A 21,247-nucleotide genomic window follows, 5' to 3' on the forward strand; every position below is an offset into this window, starting at 1 on the left:
CACCACCGCCAGCTCCTTCTCCCCCCCTCCCGCCCGTCCCCCATGGCAATGTTTTGATTTTTCAGTTTGAACCAATGTTTCTTTTCAAAATTTCCTTTAATTTTATTTCAAAGTTCAAAAACATTCAAGAAACGTTGACATCGAAATCAAAAGTTTCAGTTTTGTCCAAACAAAATGTTTCGTCTGATCTGAAAGGAAACTTGTTTTGGCTTTTTTTCGATTTGCTGCAAAAAATTTAAAATTTCATTTTCTGTTCAAAGTGAAAAAATGTTTTTTTTCTGATTTTGCAAAATTGCTGACTGACTGAAAAATGCATCATTCCCCCAGCTCCACTCCTATTTCACCCCCCACACCCTCCGCAGCACCAGAAAGATTTCTGCAGCCCACTGAGGACTAATTGAGCATAGAGGGAGAAGCCGTGACTGATCAGATACATGCTTTGTGGCTGCAATCAATGACTTGGAAAGAAGCATGCTACAGAATGGAAGCAGTGACAGCGCTGTGCATTGCTAATGATGGGCTTTATTGTCGTAGATTCAGGAGCAGCCGTACCAGACAATCCTGTGGTTACTCAGCTAGCCACGTGGAACACCAGTTCTCCACGGGCGTCCAGGGGCTCTGCGATGGCTCTCCAGACATCTATGAGTCTCATCTCCATGACGTCGCCGCGGAATTTCCAGCCATACAACACTTCCTTGGCACCGTCCTTCGTGGAGTTCGACATGTCCCCTGAGGGATATGGGTATTGCTGCGATTCATGCTGCTTTTTGTATCACTTTACAGAGCCTCCAGTCTCTTATTTTGGACCAAACAAGAGAGTCACAGCAGATCCTCCTGCTCCCATAATTCCCCTCTGTGCAGCACTGCTAGCAACTCATACAGTATACCCAGAGCCCTCCTAGTGATCCTGCATTGGCCCCTGGAAGATCTGCTAGGTCTCCTCCATCTCTGCCATGCTCTTACCCTCATCATCAGCCTGGACCCACTGAGGGGCTGAGGCTGCAGGATTGTAGTCAGTGGGAGGTTGGCGTGCGGAAGGAGCACAGAGCCAGGTCCTTAATAGCTCACTGAGACAGGCTTGAATTTCTGCTTTCTTTGTTTTGCAGCTGTTTGTTCCTCCCCACGCTCTCCACTGTGATGGGCCCCAATGTGGAACACTCCATCTCAGGAGGGATCGGAATGGGTAGGTACCTGCTGGTTCACATGGAGCCTTCTGAGAAAGATGAACATAGCCCTCCTGCTCTCAGGCATCCTGCGGTAGCCAGAGATGGCCGCATACAAGACCACTGCTTCAACACCCTCCCAACTCTTGCCTCAGATTCAGCTCTGAGGTATAGAGCTCAGGCCTCTCTCTGCAACAGGCCACACTGCAACATCTGCTCTGACTGTTAGGAGTAAAGGGGTGACTTAAGGCAGGGCAGATACCAGGAAAACACCCTAACAGGTGAGATCCATTAGACTGTGGGATAATCCCCCAGAGGAAGGGACAGAAGCTGCATCACTTGAAACATTTAAAACTAGGCTGGATAAAACACTTGGAAACATCCTGTCTGTAAGAATCCTGCATTGGCCCCTGGAGGATCTGCTAGGTCTCCTCCATCTCTGACCTCTAGGATTCTCTGAACTCTGTGAAAGCTCGGTTCCAATTCCAGATCTGGACTCCCCCCACAGGAGGCAAACCTCTAAGTGTCTCTCTCCTTTGTCAGTGGCCTGGTGACCCCATTTCTCTTCCGGTTTCAGAGTAGCAGCCATGTTAGTCTGTAGCCGCAAAAAGAACAGGAGTACTTGTGGCACCTTAGAGACTAACAAATTTATTAGAGCATAAGCTTTCATGTAGCCCATGAAAGCTTATGCTCTAATAAATTTGTTAGTCTCTAAGATGCCACATTTCTCTTCAGTTAATCCTGGGCCACACACATCCTGTCTGGCACAATAGTAAGAGAGGCAGTGCTGTCTAGTGGGGGGAGTGGGGGGGACCTGGAATTAAAGCTCCTGGATTCCACAGTTACTGCTTCCACTTACATGCTGGGGGACTTCAGAGAAGTCATTTGATTGCTCTGTGGCTCACAGGACTCTAGATTAATATTTGAAAAGGGCTCTGAGATCCTCAGATGAAAGGAACAAAGCCCTGTTGTTAGGGATGGGGCAGGGGAGCCTGCTTCCTCACATTCATTTCGTTTCCTTCCTGCAGGTGCTAGACTGTTCCCACCCTCGGGCGGCCTGACTGTCTCCTCCTGGTTCCTGGTCAGCAGGTTCTGCTCTGCCCGCGATGCCCACCCCCTGCGCTTCCTCACCGTGGTGCGGCACATGTCGAGGATGGAGCAGGAGTTTGTATGCTTTGCTGTCAGCTTCTCCCCCACAGACCGCTCCTTGGTCATCTCTACAGAGGAAGTGGAGTTCCAGCCACTGGGTAAAGCTTTCCACGGTCAGCCGCTGGGCACCACAAGGCCAGGGCCTCAGTCATTCGGGGGAACTAGATATTTAAAGGGCAATCTCCACTTTCCTTTTAAAAAGGAATTCTAGCCCTCTGCCTTGGAAGGAGCATTGGAAAACAGAAACAGCTATCCACTAATCACTGGTGTCGAAAGGGAAAAGGAGTGGAAGGGTGGGGGACCAAAGATCCCTTCCCGCTCTTACCTGAATCTATTTATCTCTGGGTTCTGTACTGCCACCCATCACTGCAGCATTAGACGCCTGTATTCACAAAGGGACTTCAGCATTATGATGCTGGGTGTCGCAAGGCTTAACTTCCTGGCGCCTAGAAACTCCTGCAAAGCCTGAGTGAGGCACCTCCACTCCCTAGACAGTAAATGGGGAGAGACAGCGATTCACAAAACCCAGTGCACTAGGCAGCTCCTTGACTAAGCCAGCCAATGGGAGGGGCCAACGAAAGGGCTGTGCACTGAGCCTGTGGGGATAGGTGCCTACATCTGGGCTGCAGGGCGGCACCTAGCTCTGCTTGTGATGCACAATGCAGGAACCTTCTTTGGAGTTAGGCATCTCAGGAGCTCTGAAAAGGAAGCTGGGGGGGTCACATGCTGTGGTGGATGATGCTGGATGACCTCCCTCATTATTTTTAGCCTCATGGTTGGGGTACTCACCTGGGATGTGGGATTCCCCTCATTCAAGCCTGCCCCCTCCCCCGCCCCCCCCCGATGAGGAGAAGGGATTTGTACAGGGATCTGCCCTCACCACTGTGCCATGGGATACTGTGATGTGCGGTCTTTCAGTCTCTCCCACGGAAGCTGTTCCATTGTGAATACAAGTTATAAGGGAGGTCCTCCTCCCCTCCCTGTTCTGGGAGGTGACCTCTGAGCATGCCCTCCAGCCTGGACCCCGCACATGGGTTAGGCAGCTGAATGCCTGTCTTCCCCTGGTTTGGGAATCGTTCTGGAGCTTAGGCAGGAGATGGGTGCCCAGGAGCCTAGAAGGAGGCAGCAGCACATAGGCCAGAGACAGAAATGGGCACAGAGTTCAATGGGAGTTTTGTGAATTGCAGTGGAACCTAAAATGTAGATGCCTAAATGCTTTTTGAACCTAGCCCTGGGTGCCTTCCACATACAATCAACAGCACTAGTTGGCCAAGTGAGAATTCCCTGGGGTGGTGGAGCTGCCGGTGTGTCTGGTCGCTGTGCCAGCCCCAGTCCAGTTTTAGGGGGTGGGAGAGGGCCAGGGCCAGAGTGCATGTGATCCCTTGGGGAGCGCTGCTGGCTGGAATATGTAATGTCAGCCAAGTAAGCTTGAGGCATGTCTGAAAGAATCATCTCGCTGTCCCTCCGCCAAATCCTCAGGCCGGACTTGTGCAGAGTGGTACAAAACAATCTGCTTCAGGTGTTTGGGGGTTGTTGCTGTACAACACTGTCAGCAGCTCGTGAAGCAAACACCAAAATGCATCATCTGGTGTGAGTCAGTGTAATCCTGGATCCTAGCAGGGCAGAGTGGTGGTCTAGATTCTCGGTCCTGCTGAATTTGTGCTTCGTACAGCAAAGACAAGGAGCTGCTACATCTCCCTGATTCTCAGGGTGGATCTGTGCCAGAGTCAGTGTGGGTTAGAGTAGCCGCCAGGCTGCTCTGTTATATCCCAGATGACAACCAATCATATGTATTCTGACATTCTCCTTTCCCAACCCCTCTACCAGGATTAGATTGGGGCTGGCTCAGTGGCCAGGCACATGAGATTTGTACTCACCCAAGAGATCTGGAACTCACCCAAGAATTACTATCGATTATATTTATTACTCCACTTCTATTCTTTGCACTTGATTTTCAGTGCTCTACTTTGGACAGTATAGTTTATTGCAATTAGCAGAACTTTGTACTGCTTGGAGTGAAAGTGGAGTGACATTGATGCAGATTTCATTGCAAATTAAACAGATACATTGTGCATTGTGTGCTCTTTTATTCTTCTTTTTAATTACATTTCTGATTCCTTTCCCCAACCCTTAAGAGAATCACTGAACACGTGTGAAAGATCCTGTCTCCTACTTCCATTATACAGTGTGTGAATAGCATTGTGTTATCCCAGGTGGGATCTGTAAACCTGACATCAAAAACAGAGGCCATCTGGCTGTATTTAAGCAATCATTTGATTTGTCTTACTCAGAGCTGAGCAGATCATTGTTTTTTTTTTCCAGTTTGGCCACTGAACAGAAAAAAAATCCGTTCATTTTGAACCAAAATGGATTTTGTTGTTGGTTTTTTCCTCGACATAATGAAAAACTGAAAATTTTATCCAGGTTGAATGAACCATTTTGAACATCTATTCGAAGCAACATTTTCAAAATGAAGTGTCTAAAGGATTCATTTAGAAAATGTCAAAGCAAACCGTTTAGGTGTTTTTTCAGAAAAATTATTTTCATTCATATTTGTCCGATACTATTCGCCAAATTCAACCTTTATTCACAAATGAGTTTGTTTGTCCCAAAACTGCATTTCTGGCACATTTACTATTTAGCCAAAACATTTCACCCACCTCTAGGCTTAGTAAGAGTTGGTAGCGACTTATAAGTACATGTTGAGCCCCTACAGAAATGGTTATGTTAGGCTGTGGGGCAGTGCATTGAAATGTATTGGAATATGACGTAAGTTCCCTTTGATGTTTGGTAGAAGGTGTTCTGGAGCTTGCTCGTGTGTTGCTCGTGTGTTGTGACTGGACTACAAAGTCCCAGTTGTTGAGAAGTACCTGGAGTGAGGGTGTGTCTCCATGCGTGCGTGCACGCACAGACAATACGTCATTCTAGGTTACTTCTAAACAACAGAAATTCTGTAGTCCAGTTGTATATGTATGTTACTGTGTGGCTGTGTAAGAGCTAGTATTATTGCTATAAGAAAAGGAGTACTTGTGGCACCTTAGAGACTAACAAATCTAAGGTGCCACAAGTCCTCCTTTTCTTTTTGCGAATACAGACTAACATGGCTGCTACTCTGAAACCTATTATTGCTATGTCTGCCCTAGTCACAGTATTAGATAATATAGATCCCCTTGTTGCTGTACCCTGGCACCTGCACGAACATCTAATGCGTATCTTCCCCACAAGAATGTGAGTCTTCTCCAACAAGAATGGTTTCTTAGGTATGTAAAATGACACCCCTTTTGCTATTAATATTCTGCTGTTGAAGGAGACGATGCTAAATTAATGTGCTAAATTGTGCCAGGTGCCCAGAAGTCTTTGAGAATAGTGCAGTGTATAAATTAATACCTGTTCTTATTCTCACTGATAATGACATGAGGGCCGTGCACAGATCTGGAGCATAGAGGGGACTGAGATGGCAGTGAACACCCCCTGATCTCCTGGCTTCCAAAGCAAACAGCTAGTTGGTTTCCCTGATTTTTGAATGGCTATTCTCAGGCTGTCACTTATCCATTTCTTCTTATCCAATGATCAGAGCTGTGCTTGGTAATTCACACGTGACCCTGATTAATCCATGGGAGAAGGGGCTGGGAGTGGGGGGTATAGTGCAGCTGGGATTTTCAAAGAAGTCTAATGGAGTTAGGTGCCTGATTCCCAATGAGCTGGGTTCCCAGCTCCCTTAGGCACCTTTGAAAACGCCAGCTTACCTGTCTCCATAATGCAGTCATCACATACAAAGGATCTGCACTTGTTCAGCCTCTAAGAGATCCTTTCCACAGCAACTCAATCAATGAGGACTTGAGGCTTTGTCTTGTTTAGAATCGGTTTCATTTTACAGCACTCAGGACTTTGGGAACAAACCATTGTTCTTGAGAGCCGGAGGTATTTGGGAGCGCAGCTCCGGTACACACTGTGTTTTGATAATAGGACAAACCATTGTTCTTGAGAGCCGGAGGTATTTGGGAGCGCAGCTCCGGTACACACTGTGTTTTGATAATAGGACTCCAGTAGTTTAGGGCCTTTTTATTGCTCCCTCCCTCCCCTCCATAACTGCTTTCCAGAAGCTCCGCAGTCCTACCCCGGCTCTGCCACTGACTGACTCTGTGATCTTGGGCAAGTCACTTCACCTCTCTGTGCTTCAGTTTCCCAGTCAGTACATTAATATTAGTTGCATTGAAATAATGCCCAGAGGTCCGCATCAGGCTTGAGGCTGTATTTTGCTGGGCCTTGTGCAAACACACAGTAAAAGACAGCCTCTGCTCTGTCTGCCCACCGCTTAAGTGCTTGTTCTTTCTGTGCAGACATCATGGAACCTGAAATGGAGGTCCCAAATCACCCCTCAGCCCCAACTCAGATTGAGTTCAGCTGCACCCAACAGCTAGCCACAGGGCAGTGGCATCACCTCACAGTGACGGTTGCTAAGGAAACGAAAAGGAGCTGCATAGTTTCGGCATATATCAACGGACAGATACTTGGCTCCGCTAAGGTAAAGGTTCTCTTCATAAAACCGTACTTGGCAGCTGGTCATTTGCATTTCTTGGGTCGGTTTCTCCCTGTCTTGTTAATCCCACAGCTAGGAGACCTCAAAGAGCAATGCTGTCCATCTCTGTTGGAGCACGTGGTGCTCAGGCTGGCACTGGAAATCACACGAATCCTCAGAGATTGAGGCTCAGATTTTCAAAAGTGACCAGTGATTATGGGGGCCCAACCTGAGACACCTTAAAAGAGCCATTCTTAGGAATGCTGAGAACCCTCCCTCTGAAATTCAGGACCCTTTTGAGTCCTCTCAAGTTGGGGATGCAAAGTCTTTAGGCCTGTATTTTCAAGAGGGAATAGTCATTTTGAATGTTTCAATGTTGGGGTTGCAGGAGGAGGCCCTGGGGAGCAGAGCAGAGACACTGATCCTCTGTGTTACTGCCCAGCCTTCCACAATAGTGCTTAGGCTGATGGATTTCCCGCTATGTCTCAGACATCTATGGGTTTGGTGTGTCCCACGGATCGCCTGCCCTGCCTGCTGCATCCAGTGGAACACTCTGAGTTTCACATCCCTCAGGCGGTCATTCCCTGCATACCGGCCAATATTCTCCCAGCTCTAGTATCAAGCCGTCTGTGAATTAGCTCTTCTCCTCAAATAATAGACTTGGTCTGTTTCCAAGAGGTATGTTCACATGGGTTAATATGAAATAAGAAAGATGGCTCAAAATGAGGGAGGGGGGGAAGAGGATTGCAAAATACAGTGATTTTTTTTGCAAGTCTTGCAAAATTTAGTTATTTTTAATAAAGCCCCAGCTCCTGGAGTCATGTCATTTCACAAGTGTCTCAGCTTTCATTACAAAAAATAGTTTCTTCACCTTTTGGGTGTGGGGAAAAGCTTGAACTCAGTGCATCTTGAAGGCTCAGAAACAAGAAGGCAAATAAAAAGAACGACCAATTTATTATTTTTATGTTATTTTATTTTAAATCTCAAGATTTTATAGCCAATCTCAGGATATTTTTGAGGCCTTACTTGTGATTCTTTTTAAACACTTGTGGTTGGCCATACTGAAACTGTCATCCAATTCTTGGCAGTCCCTAGATCCCTTCCCCACTCCGCTGTTATTCATTTATAGCAACCTTGGTCTCTTCCTTCTCACTCCGCTATTCCGATGTACGCAAAGCTTGCCTGTGTGTTATACTTTCCCTGTAAAAGCAATCTGTTTCATTCGCAATATTCTCTTTCCCATACTTGAGAAAAATTATGTCTCCACAGTACCTTGTGGGACCTATAGCCATTCTGAGAATGAAAATTTAATTTAATTTGCCTTCTTTTAAACGAGACTGGAAGTCATGGATAAAACAAGCCTTGAGCATCACAACGGATTAAAGGATTAACAGCAAATGTGTTTATCATAAATCAAAATAAAAATAAAACAAAGCTTTAGTAAATAAGAGATGGGCCCAAAGTCCGTATCTTGAGGAAATGAAGTGATGCTTTTTTCGTGATATGGAAAACGAAGAGGAAATCAGGCAACAAATCAGAATTACACAAAGGTCATTAATATCTAGGGCCAGGATTTTAGGATCATGGGAATTGGAGACAGGATCAGACCTGAGAGCCATCTGATCCAGTCTCCTTCTGTCCCCAGCACCAAATGCTTCAGAGGAAAGGATAAGGACTCTGCAGTAGCAGATTTGGGATGATCTGGCCCCATAAAAGTCATATCCCTACCCTAATGGACGCTGCATTAAGCTCTGAAAACTATTGCTTAGTATTTGATTATAACTGAACATTTTTCAAAAATTGGCAGGCACCTATGTCCATATTTCAGCACTTAAGTGGCCAGATTTTCCAAAATGCTGATCTCCCATTGAAGTAAACTGGAGCTGCTGAGTGATCTGCACTTTGGGGAAAATGGCTTGTTTAGGTGCCTGGTGTAGATGTAGGTACCTAGCCTTTAGGTTCCTCTTGTTGAAACTTGACTCCTAGGTCATTATGGATTTGCAGTAGCCTCTCTACAGTTATGGTTGCTACACAGTTTCCATTACAAGCCTGATTCTGGATCCTTCTCTAAAGTCTATCCCCCCCCAAAAAAGAACATTGGCCTCAAGGACGTTTAAATCTGGGATTAAGGCAGAGGATTTTTCTACTATATTTGAAATGAACTGGATGCGTGTTCTTTAAGAAAGACACATTGGGTGAGGTTTTCAAAAGTGCCTACGTGACTTGGGGAGTGCAAGTCCCGATAGTACTTTTGAAAGTGATTTAGAAGTATAAATCACTACGATGCTTTTGAAAATCTCAGCTCTAAAATAATTATCTATTAAGTTGTTAATTATAGTAGAGCCTAGGGAGGGACTAACCAAGAACAGGGCCCTGCTGTGCTAGGAGCTGTACAAACACAGAGTAGTACATAGTCCCTGCCCAGGAGATTTTACATTTTAGATGATCTAGATCTCAGTCTAGATTTTACAATCTAGAGGAGCACAATAGAATTGCTCCTCAGAGTCCCAAAAGGCATCTTAACTTTTTTGCTGCATTGTAGTTGACTATCCTTCCTCAGAGCCCAGCTGCAATGTTGACTCGATTACAATCAAAGCTGAAAATTGACAAGTTATTAAATGATAGGCCCCTGTTCTGTAACTTGATCTACCCCTGGCAAATAGCCCTATTGAAGTTGATGGGGTGCAGGAGCAGGGATCTGCACAAATGGAACAAGTTGCAGGACTGGGGCTTTAAATAGTCATGTAGAGTGACAGCTGATTCCTGGAGGCCAACACCAGGATTTCCAAGTTGCTTAAGGAGTTAGGAACCCAAAACTCATTATTGAACATCCTTGTTACAACTATAGTGATTGCTGACATGGAAATCTAGCATCAGGGAAGTATTTAATGTCGATTTTGCTTCTTTGCTGCTCTTTAGCAGCTGAGAACAAAGAGGTGATTTAGCAGGCCCATGGGAATCAGAAGGTCTTCACAGATCGCTGGAAGTGCACTGTAGGTCACCGATAGCACACAGAACACTCTTTGGAGACTGTTGATCCCACTAGGGGTCTACCTGTTATCTTGTTCCAGGAAGGAGAGACCAGATGTATCAGGTGACCAGGTTACAAAAGCCTAGTTTAAGTGCTGCAAAGAGTGGACCAAATTAATCCCTGGTGGAAACCTGCTCAAGTCAGTGTGATTGTACCAGGGATGAATTTGGGCTGATGTGGTTATGTCTTCTCTGAGTGAAACAGTGTGGTCCCTCCTGTTAATGTCAGTCCTTATGTAACTGGGATTTTCAGCAAGTAAGGACCTAATCCTGTGATGTCACATGCAGAGCACCTGTGACTTCCCTTGACTTCAGAGGGGATGAGGACAGACAGTATCTTGCTGGGCTGAGGCCCTACAGCTCCGCAGATACACAAGTGAACTCTTTCTCTGATGCAGATGCAGTACATACAGCCCTTACCCGGGAACACTATTTCCATGGAACCATCCTCCTTCGTCGACATCTATGGCTATATAGCTACCCCCCGCGTTTGGAAACAGAAGTCCTCCTTGGCTTGGCGCCTGGGCCCGACGTACTTGTTTGAAGAGTCAATCTCTGGGGAAACGGTGGAGGTGATTAACAAGCTCGGGCCCCGGTACTTCAGCAACTTCCAAGCAGTGCAGCTTCCAGGTAAGCGGGGACTCTGACGTGCTGCACCGGACATCTGCCGTGGTTTATTATTATCATCCATTATTAACATTACCAGTGTGCCTAGAGGCCTCCAGCAAGATGGGGCCCCGTTGTGCTGGACGTGTAATAAGGCCTTATGATCTAAATAGACAGGACAGCTGAGAGTGAGTGGAATGAAGTTCCTTAATAATTATCCCCATTTTACAGGGCAAACTGAGGCACAGAGAGGCCTCCGCTAGGAGTTAGGGACCTAGTGGGGTTTTCAAGAGAGCCGGAATTCCTATCTGCATCTTCAGACACCTAGATACTTTTCAATATCTGGCTGTAAGTGACTCGCCCAGGACATCTGTGACAGAGTCAAGAATTAATTAAGATTGATTGATCTGTCATGCCTCTATGCCCCTCATCACCGTAGTATCTGAGCGCTTCACAATCATCAGTGTATTTCTCCTCAGAATCCCTCCCCCCACACCCTGTTGGGTAGGTTAGTGCTTCTATCCTCATGTGACCTGTGGGAACTGAAGCCGAGAGAGACTCAGACTATGTCTACGGTGTCAGTGGCATGTTGAGTAGAGACACTACATGCCCCCCTAACATGGGTATAAATCGCAGCATAGATGGTGAGACACTGCTTAGGTGAGTAGAGTACAGTGACACCAGAACCTTAGGGTGTATACCCTACATGGCTAGCTACACACCCCAGCCATGCCTCCCCTATCTATACGGCTGTTTTTAGCAGTATAGCGTCGTGCTGCCCCCCTGTTGCCGGAGCCTTTCACTGCTCCCTGCCCCGGCTGCTGGAGCCTTTCACTGCCTCGTGTAGCTATACGCTGCAGTGTGGAAGCAGCCTGCTTTTCACTGGGGCGTGTAGCTTACACACTGCTGCCAGAGCAGACCAGGCCTAAGTGACTTGCCTGGGGTTACACAGGATTTTTGTGGCAGAGCTGGAATTGAATGCCAATCTCCCCTAGCCCAGACTAGAACTCTGTCTCCTGAGTTCCAGCTCAGTGACTTGACCACAGGACCAACCCTCTTCATTTTCTGTGGGCATCTTGTTATTTATGGAGACTACAGTCTGGGTGAGGCAGACATTAAGGAAGAACCTTTGTAACTGGGATGTGCAGTGCTAGACAAAAACATAGCAGAAAAGGAAACAGCAATCTCCTTAGCTGCACAGGCCCTCAGAGGAGAGTGGTGCAACACAGCAGGGGAGAGAGCGGGAGGCAGGGAGCACAAAGTTACATTCAATTTAATGAAGAAGCTTTTTAACTAAAGTATACTGTTAGCTTCAATTATTAAACAGGCAGACAGAGCATCTCCAGTACATTTTAGTTATTGATTGCTGCTTGTTCAACTGCTGAGTGTATCCACCTCTGCATTAGGAAGTCAGTGGGCTGGGGATGTCTTCTCCCACTTGAAAAGAGTGGAACAAACCCATCTGCTGAAGCTGCAGCCTAAAGCAAAGGGTACGGGCGGGGTGAAATTTTTCATCAAAACTGGTTTTCAATGGAAAATTGAGTTTTTTTTATAACAAAACATTTTCCATGTAAAATGTCTGCTTTCCAGGGAAAACTTGGATTTCTTTTTTTTTTTTGGTCAAAAAATTGAATGCCTGAAAATCGAACTATTTCAGCCAAAATATTTTGATCCTGCAGCAGTGCCTTGTGGGAGTTGTTGTTTGGGAGCCTCGTGCTCCCATTCTCTTCTATAGACTGGGATCCCCCCCAGACTTCATTTCCCATGGTGCTCCATGGCCATGTGACGGCTGTGATGCACCATCTCCTCTCCCCAAGAAGGGGGAGACTACTGTGAACAAGTGAGGTGTAGTCAAATCCGGGAACCCAGTGACCTGACAGTTTCCAAGCACAGGGCTTCGGAATCACTTGGAGAACAGGGTATAATCGCTATGGGGTAAACCATTCCCCAGCTCTCAGCGGGTGGGTGTGGAAAGCCCTTCATGGTGTGGTTCCACTGCCCAGCCTCTTTACTTGGACCGTGTGGAGAAGCAAGGATTTATCCTATGAGAATAATTATATAGTGACAGATACCTCCTTAATGAAACCTGCACTGTGTGTCGTGCTCTCAACTCTTGGGTTCATGGAGATGCTGGTGGTAAGATCTGCAAAGAGCAGTTTCCAGTGGAGAAAAACTGAGTGCAGCTCCTACTGGTGCCCATGCTGGCAAGCTCCAGCTTCTGGGCTGCAAAGATGTAGATACAGTTCTGGTTCTGGTTAGATCAAAGTGGAGCCCTTTCTAAATGCCCCCTTCTCCCCCACATTTTATCCACTTACCTGTTTTAGTCTCACGGGCTGAGAATGTGAAATTGCTCATGGGTTTAAAAGTCTCTCTTGTTTTAGCTAATGGTCACTCCAAAGAGCCTCAGCTCACAGCCTTGGTTGCAGAGGAGAGAATTTCATTTGGGATCAACGCCATGTGCTCATCTACCACCACCATCCAAGACATAAAGAGCTGCTACAACGAAGTGGACGGTCGGCTGATCGCCAAAGAGGTCACAGGCTCTCTTCCTTTGCTTTCAGCCAGGCACCTTTGCATTTAGATTTTCTTGGAGCAAAGTCTCTGGTTTTGTTGTAACTTCCTCGCTCTGGTGCTTTCCCTGAATTCCTGGGTCTCAGTCTCTTCCCATGTACACCAAATTTACACTAATATAAATCCATTCATTTCAGCGGAGTTACTCCTGATTTGCACCGAAGGAAGCGAGAGGAGATTCGAACCAATTTACATTACAGGAGGAAACTTGTCTTCTTAAACACTATGCGCACCAAAGGCTGCTATGTAATTGAGAGCTAGAGCTGAGCGAACAATTGGTTTTGGGGTTTGATGGTCAAACCGAAAAATAAAAATACCCTGTTTTATTTCAAACGGAAACAGAATTGTTTCCTATTGTTCTTGATTAAATGAAAAACAAACAAACAAACAAACAAAAATTGGCCAGGTCAAATGAAATGCTTCAAATGTCTACTCAAAATAATATTTTCAAATCATGGTTGACATGGTTGTCCTTTTAAAAGGACATTTTCTAAGTAAAATGTTGTTTTGAGTCAAAAATAGCATGACGAAATGAAATGTCAAAATGGCTTGTTTTAAAAACTGCAAAACAAAACATATTGACTTTTTTAAAAAAGTCAGATTTTTTTCAGCTGAAACTATTTACTAAATTGGACCCGAAATAGTTTTGGAGCCCTGAAAAATGCATTTTTGGCAAAATTTCTGTTTGCTGGAAAAAATTCATCCAGGTCTATTCATAGATTCCAAGGCTAGAAAGGATCATCTTGTGATCATCTAATCTGACCTCCTGTATAACAGGCCAGAGATCTTCCCCCCAAATAATTCCTAGAGCAGATCAATATTAAAAAATGTTGTCTAATAATCAACAAACTGGGTTGGTGCATTTGTCCAATAAACCAAATGTTTGTATCATAAGAACACAGGGAGCATAAAAATCACCATAGTGGATCAAGGCTATGGTACATCTAACTCATATCCTATATCTGACAGCGGTTAGCACCACATGTGTCAGAAGAAGGTGCAAAAATTTCATAAAACAAAATTATGGAATAACTTGCCCATAGGAGCCTTTTTTTCTTGATCTCAGTCAATTAGTGGTTGGTTTATGGCCTGGGGGTTACGTCATATGACTGTAATTTTTAAATGATTTAAGGTCCATTGTTACAAATCTTCGATCCATTAACTGTCACATGGTAGCATTTTCTTTTAGTTGAGTGCTCATGTATGAAATTGTTTGACAAAAAGAAAATTCCTAGGCAAAAAACTTTGTTAAAACTGGAGTTGAAATTGAGTGTATATCGATAACTTAGGGGTTAAAAACGTTACAGGTATTTTGTAATTATCCCCAAGTGAACTGTTACAAACTCTCATGGTTCAGGATACAAGTTACTCTTAAAAGAAATGCAGACATGGCAATGTAAGGGATGCACAGTTAAAGCTCTCTAACAACCTTAACTCTGCTCTGGAGTGATGCCAGGAGGAAAAAACACTTGATTGGCTCATGCCTCTGCATCTGAGACGCCTGACCATCCCTTCATCCAGCCACAGTCTAGCCCCCAGGGGAGTCCGATGAGAGGCATTAGAGTACAAACACTATGGTATTTCCTCAGTGACAGTCTTCAAGTCCCTCACCCACAAGTGTCAGGTGGGGTATTATCTGCAGTGTCCTACATGGGGGAGCCAGATGGTAGCAGACTCTGGATGTGTACATACCCTTTACCACCACCAGCTCCTCCAACAATGGGTACAGAGCAGAACCGTTCCATGCCTAGGGGGTTAGGTATGGTGGTGTCTTCCACCAAGAGAATCTCTTTGTTCCAAATGTGAGGGAAAGGGAAATGGTGGAGACTCCAGGAAATGGTGGAGAAGGATGCACTGCGTCACATCCGTGAGCTACTATGAGTGCGGTGAATTGTGAGGAAGCTGCAGCCCACTGCAGCAGCGTGGGAGTAGTGGACTAACCTCCCCAGGGACTCCTGTAGCTCTACAGATATGCTAAGTTCTCCAGGATTTCCCTCATCCTCAGCCCAATGTGTACAGGGCTCCTCAGTCCCACAAACTTTCCTTAGCCTCCCACATCCTATAAGTCTATGGTTCTTAGGTAGCTTCTCTGATTGCTCTGCACATCCCTTCTCTGTTTAACAAAAAGTTTTTTGCCTAGGAATTTTCTTTTTGTCAAACAATTTCATACATGAGCACTCAACAAGATGCTAAAAGAGAATGCTACCATGTGACAGTTAATGGACCAAAGATTTGTAACAATGGACCTTAAATCATTTAAAATCAGGCTTGAAGTCCTGATTCCTCCCCCACTCCCAGATTTTGCTGCCGGAAGACTTCTTAAATCCAGAGGAAGCAGCTTTGGATCTTAGTAGAGTCAACACTGGGCTCAATATGGCTGTTTGGGTACCTTAGCTCTAATTTCCAAAGGTTTTTTACCCTTAAGTTACTGGCGAGCACTCTTGACCTGAACTCCATCTTCTCCATGTTTTCGTTTTAGCTGGAGAGGGACATACAGCTCGAGGTCTGACAGTGCTCAGGCAGTGTAAAAATCCTGGCTTGAAATAATGACAGAAGCCGGGTTATTCATGCCTAAGGCTGTGTGAGGGGGTGGGGTGTGCTGGTGTGCCCCTGGAGGCCAGGGGAACAAAACCAAACCCACTAATCCAAATGAGTATGTCTCCTTTAATAAAGTCTCACGGAGGGAACGTTTGTAAAACAGGTAGAGAGGCCCTTACTCCTCAGCAGTCAGGACCCCTGGTTAAAACACCTCAACTCAACATCCTCCAGCAAAGTCTCTGAGCCTGGTCCGACGAGTCCCTGTGAACCGGGTGGCCTCTAGTCCTCTCCTTGCTGCTCAGCAGCCTTTCCTGTTTCAGTGGGGCAGGGACCTCCTTGATCATACCCAGGCGGGTCTGATTGTCAGTGCCTGGTTGGCCCTGGAAGGGGGAGTGCACTCCCTCACTGGGTGCCTCATTTCACTCAGCTGTCCCTGGGGTTTGAAGTGTGTACTATAGGCTATCCACATTGCTGTTCTGAGTCCCTTGCAATGCAGTACCCACAGCAGGAACAGTAAGGGGCATGTGTGGCGGAGCTGGAGGAGATATTTGGGCTGGACGAGCAGTTCTGACTTTGAATCCCCTTGTGTTATTGATTTTGATCAACAGTTTATCTTTGTACATGAAATGTTCTATCATAGTCTAAAAATACTAAAATAATCCCAAACAAATACAATCCCCGATTCCTTGCTTCCTTCTCTGCTCCCCCACCCCCAATTTAACCTCCAACAATGTTTCCTACGAGGTCTCTTTGGTCTATTTTAGATGGGGATCATCTCTCGTGACAGTTCAACACCGGTTTTCCTGGCTACAAACATTGCTGGACACCTCGCTGGTCCCTTACGAACTATTGGATCGGTGGCTGTGGGCCAATTTGGTAAGTACAAATTGGGGAATGGAAAAGTAGAACATGAGAGCTGGGGCTAGTCAGCCTGGATCTTCAGACGTTTATATGTTCTGTCCTGGAATGTGTACATAGGACTCCCAATGTAAGCAATGGGATCCCAGCATGTACGTGTATCTGAGGGCATAACTTGCCTCTAATGCCTTAAGCTTCAAGGCATTTGGTAGTGATCTTGTTCAGATATATGTAATGGATGTGGCTCCAAAGTCTCATAGGCATCACTGGGAATGATGTCACGGTCACATGCTGTAGAACAATGAGTCCTTTTACCACACTCAATTAGTTAATGGCATTTCTACCTTTTCCTCTTGCAGTTTCATTTCTCTTCATCTCTCTTATGCTGCGTTTTCTTAAAGATGAGCCCAAACCAAAACCCTGGCTCAGAATAACCTTGAACTTGGGAGAGATTCAGATCTAGAGCCCAGCTTCATGGCTGGTCCCTACCCTGACAATAATGGCCAGGACTAACATTGCAGATTGGCTTTCTCTGGAGTTCTGATCCCAATTCAGGCGTTGCTGCTCAGACCCATTGCTCTCTCGGTTGGGTTGTTTAAGCAAATGCACCACCCTCACTTTCAGATGCAGCAGAATTCCGAGATTTACTGCAGTCTGCTCTCAGGATGAAAGTTCTCCCCTGCCCAGAGATGCAGCATGGTAACAGGGTGTCTCTGTTGTACTGAAGTCATGTGCCCATTAATGTCCAGCTCTAGATTTGTTCCATGTCGGTGCATGGATTAGTAACTGTTGGTCTCTCCCCAGGAGTACGAGTGTTCCAGTCTTGCCCAGCAGCTAACAGCCTGAACTTTATTGGGGGCCCAGCTATTCTGCTAGGCCTCATTGCCATGGCCTGGGATGACCATGCGATGTACGCCACAGTCAAAGTCCTGAACTCCGTCCTGAACCGCAGCCCCATGAGTGAGAAGCTGATGAGCCACATCGGCGGATACCAGGTGAGAATGAGCCCCTCTGGTTTCAGGTGCTGTTTGCCTCACTTGCATTATGTGTTCTCGGCCTCTCTGAGGGCCTGGCCCAAAGACCATTGCAGCTAATGGGAGTGAGGCATTAAAGGCCTACAGCCCTTAAGGTTAGTCCCATGGAAAGCCTGAGAGTAAGGCCTGCAGGACTGAGCCCTAAATCCTGTGCCCATCATCTCCATCACAGCTCAGCTGCTGCTGGTGAAAACAGCCAGGCAGGGCTCACTCCCAGACACAGCCAATGAGACACACAATCTTCAGAAGATTCACAGCATCTTCGCTTACTTGTTACGATAATGGAAGGTGTCACACTGGCCATTGTATTAAGACCTTACCCACAGAGCAGGTAATGCATAGTCAGCAGCTGTGCAAACTCCCCCCAAGTACTGCCCTCTGTCAGCATACTTCAACCCTCATCCGGAAAACTGCTTTTAGGGCAAGAGCTCTGTTCCTTCCCCATGGCCTATGAAGTCCTCAACTTCTCTCTGCTGAGCCTGCCAGTAATGGGGACGGTTAGTGATAATTGTGGAGGGTCTTTTTTTTGCTAGGAACTGGGCTGAGGCAAAAATGTAGTATGCATCTCAGGATGTAACATTCGAGCTGCCCCAAACTCAGCTTTCGGTACCGTGCAACCTCGAAAGTAGGGTTGGCTCCCAGAGTTTTGAATGAACTTGGGGTCTGGCTTGTGGAAGATGATGATGATGTATATTCTACTGTACTTTGGGGTGGAAATCAGGTGCAACTCTGCAGTTTCAGCAGAGTGTGTCATTGGGTAAGTGAAATGATTGGTGTCACCCAGGCTAAAGAGAGATCTCAATAAATAATTAGTCCTACTGCGCATAGAAGGTATCTTTAAAAGAGCAACAGAGAGGACCCCCTGGATCTGGAAAAACACACTGCAGTATTTGAATGAATGTTAGAGCTGGCTGAATTATTCATTGTGAATGAATGATCTGATGGATTTAGCCCATTTTCCCCATCCAATCCTGATTCCTGTGACTGTCTTCATTATTTGTAAGTGTTCGCCAGTTTGTGCAAATAGATATCAGACTCTGGATTCTTGACTCTTTGCTATATGTTGTTCAGTCTACGCGATTGGTTACCTGTGTCACATGGAATTGTTTTTGCTCTCTGTTTGGATTGCTGAAGCTTTCTAAATGGGAGACTAATCAATGGTGAATTACCCACGTACACACTTTCTGGTGCATATTTCTGGGTGAATAATCTTTCCTTCTAACTTTTGTGAAATTCAGGAGCCTCTTGAACACTTTCCAGATACAGCAGCGATCACCCAAACACTCACGACTAGACCCAGTTGAAAAACGAGAAAATTTTCACAAAAACGTGTCCCCGTTTCTCATAAATAAAAGTTGAAATTTGAATTTTTTGATCTGCTCCTCTCACAAACAACTAATAACATGAGTAACAGTGTAGTGAGCTCTCCATGTGTATTCACACGTTGTTCTTGGTAACTTTCCTGCAGCACAAGTTTATATGTGTTTCACTCCTTCCTGCTGCTTCTTACCCAAAAATATTCCTGCTCTGCTGTTAAATTCCTCCTGCAAGCCAGCCTGCCAATTACAACCCCCCACATTTTCAATGTATATTTAAAAACTTCACTCACTGCTTGAAGTGACAGTCTTATGCTGCATGTATGAGTACTGTGTCTGGAGTGTGCTGGGCATGTCATATTTAGTAATAACACTGGATAATATGCTATAAGGTCAGTGAGGCAGACTGTATTTTCTACTGTGCTTTCTACAGCTTTTGGGCTCAATGAATGCACAATAACTCTTTTCAGCTCCTGGCGTACCTACTAAGGAGGAAGACAAAGCTGCTAAACAACAGGATTTTACAGTTGGTGCTCTCCATAGCAGGCACGGCAGAGCTGGGCTTGGAATCCTCGACTATAAAGAACTATAGTGCATTCCAATACGTTCTCAGTAACTTTGAGGTAAAGCTACTAATATTGTATGTGTTCCCTGAGCTATATTAAAGGAGGCTCTAGAGTATAAACTTAGTTCTGTGGCTGTATCTGATGAGAAGGCTACAACTTATTCGGTGTGGGTCTGAACTAAAACCCTGCATATAAATACCATCCAGACCTGGGGTGTTTGAAGTCTGAATTCCAGTACAGTTTGGGTCTGTCTCTAGATTCCCGCAAGGAGAGTAAGTTATTTTTATGTCTTGCTCCAGCCAACAGATCCAGAATAGTATGTTCGTAATTTGAGATGGGCTGGGGATTAATTTCTTGTCCTGTTGGTGCTGCCACCCCGTCATCAGTTGTCCAAGTGCCCTGATCATTCCAGGAGCTGAACAAATATGAGATTGTCTCCTACTCTGGAACGTGGAACCTGCTTGTAGGGTGAAATTCCCCCCAAGGCAGAGGGCCCATACAAAGCTCTATACACCACTGAAGTCAGGGCTTAGGGATGGATTCTGTGAGTAAATGAGCATCTGCTGGGTGGTGCTGTCAGCACTACCCTGGATTGGGTCAATAAATGGGGCTTATGTGCTGGATGGGCCCTGCTTTGGGATCCTAACAGTGGGGTGAATTTCTTCTATCATGCACTCAGATGGGGTGAATCCAATTTCATAGAAATTAGTGATGGGAGAGACCTATAGTTCATCCCCTCCATTCCCACCCCTCTCCACCTACTGGGCCAAAGCAGGATTGGTCCCTGCAATCTGTTTTCCAGTGCTTTGTCTCCAGGGATGGCTCCTTAGGCACTTCCCCTGGGAGAAAAAGGTGGAAGTCCCAGATTGGCTGAGTGTGTTACCATGTGTGCCCTGCAATTCAGGCTCAGGCTACACTCAAACCTCCACTTAGTGTGGAGTTGTTCTTTGGTAAAGATGGCTCCCCTGCAAAGAGTTTCAGCTCTACCAGACCTGTCACAAAAAGTCTCATTGAATAAACCCACCTTGTTCTGCACTCTGACCGAGAACTCTGACCACAGAAAACCCCTGCAAAGGAGGAAGCTTCTGCATTTGTGAGCATTAACCAGGCCAGTTCCCACAGTCCTGCTGCTGTCCACGTGCCTCTGAGCTGAATCTGAAGAGTTCTTGGTGTTCCAGGCCCCAGGGTGGACGAGGCTATGTGATAGAGGAGGATCTTTATAGAACAAGGAGCCTCCAGAGTTGTTCTCTAGCTCTCTTCTAAAGCACCTGCACTCTGCTGTTACTCTGCTCACGTTACGTGATCTCAGTGCCTGCAAAAGTCCCTATTCAGGGCTGCACAAGTACGTGTTTCAGAGACAGACTCATGGCAGATCTCTCTGGGGCATGTCAGTCAGAGTGATTGTGGAAGCTCATTATCTGGGTGCAAACTGCAGCTTGCCTGCTTTTGTGCACTATGCGATCAGATATATTTTCTCTCCCTCTCTCCGTGATCATTTCTTCATTTCCATATTTCTGAAATTATCCTTTTTTTGTGCTTTATTTTACTCCTTTCCCCCTAAATCCAAGAAACACTTGATGCAAATTGAAAAATGTCATTTTAAGTTCACTTAAAAATGTACTCTATGGTATATATATTTTTTCCAACATAGCTTAATCCATGTGCTTTTACATGGTATAAAAATACATATATTTTATACAGCACTTTTCAGCCACAACACTTTACAAAGGAAAGTATTGTTGTCCCCATTTTGCAGATGGGAAAATGGAGGCACCGAGACTTGCCCTCATTTATATGGCAGAACAGTGACAGAGTCAGAACCCAAATGCACTCAGTCCCAGGCCAGTGTGCTTTACACTGGGCCACACTTCCTCCAGGCATTTCTGACTCATAGTAG

The 21,247-nt window shown here is 45.7% G+C and overlaps 1 protein-coding gene across 1 annotated transcript in view; it reads left to right on the forward strand.

Moving 5' to 3' along the window:
- The window catches only part of WDFY4 (WDFY family member 4), a 228,012-nt gene that overhangs the window by 65,057 nt on the left and 141,708 nt on the right, over positions 1–21,247 (forward strand). Inside the window, exons 16-24 of the mRNA XM_074959629.1 lie at positions 535–742; positions 1,107–1,183; positions 2,192–2,410; positions 6,653–6,837; positions 10,260–10,491; positions 12,849–13,000; positions 16,341–16,452; positions 17,239–17,429; positions 19,255–19,407. Coding sequence (XP_074815730.1) covers positions 535–742; positions 1,107–1,183; positions 2,192–2,410; positions 6,653–6,837; positions 10,260–10,491; positions 12,849–13,000; positions 16,341–16,452; positions 17,239–17,429; positions 19,255–19,407 — 1,529 coding nt within the window. The remainder of the gene's footprint in view (positions 1–534; positions 743–1,106; positions 1,184–2,191; positions 2,411–6,652; positions 6,838–10,259; positions 10,492–12,848; positions 13,001–16,340; positions 16,453–17,238; positions 17,430–19,254; positions 19,408–21,247) is intronic.

The sequence above is a fragment of the Natator depressus genome, chromosome 7, assembly GCF_965152275.1.
Source record: "Natator depressus isolate rNatDep1 chromosome 7, rNatDep2.hap1, whole genome shotgun sequence".
NCBI lineage: Eukaryota > Metazoa > Chordata > Testudines > Cheloniidae > Natator > Natator depressus.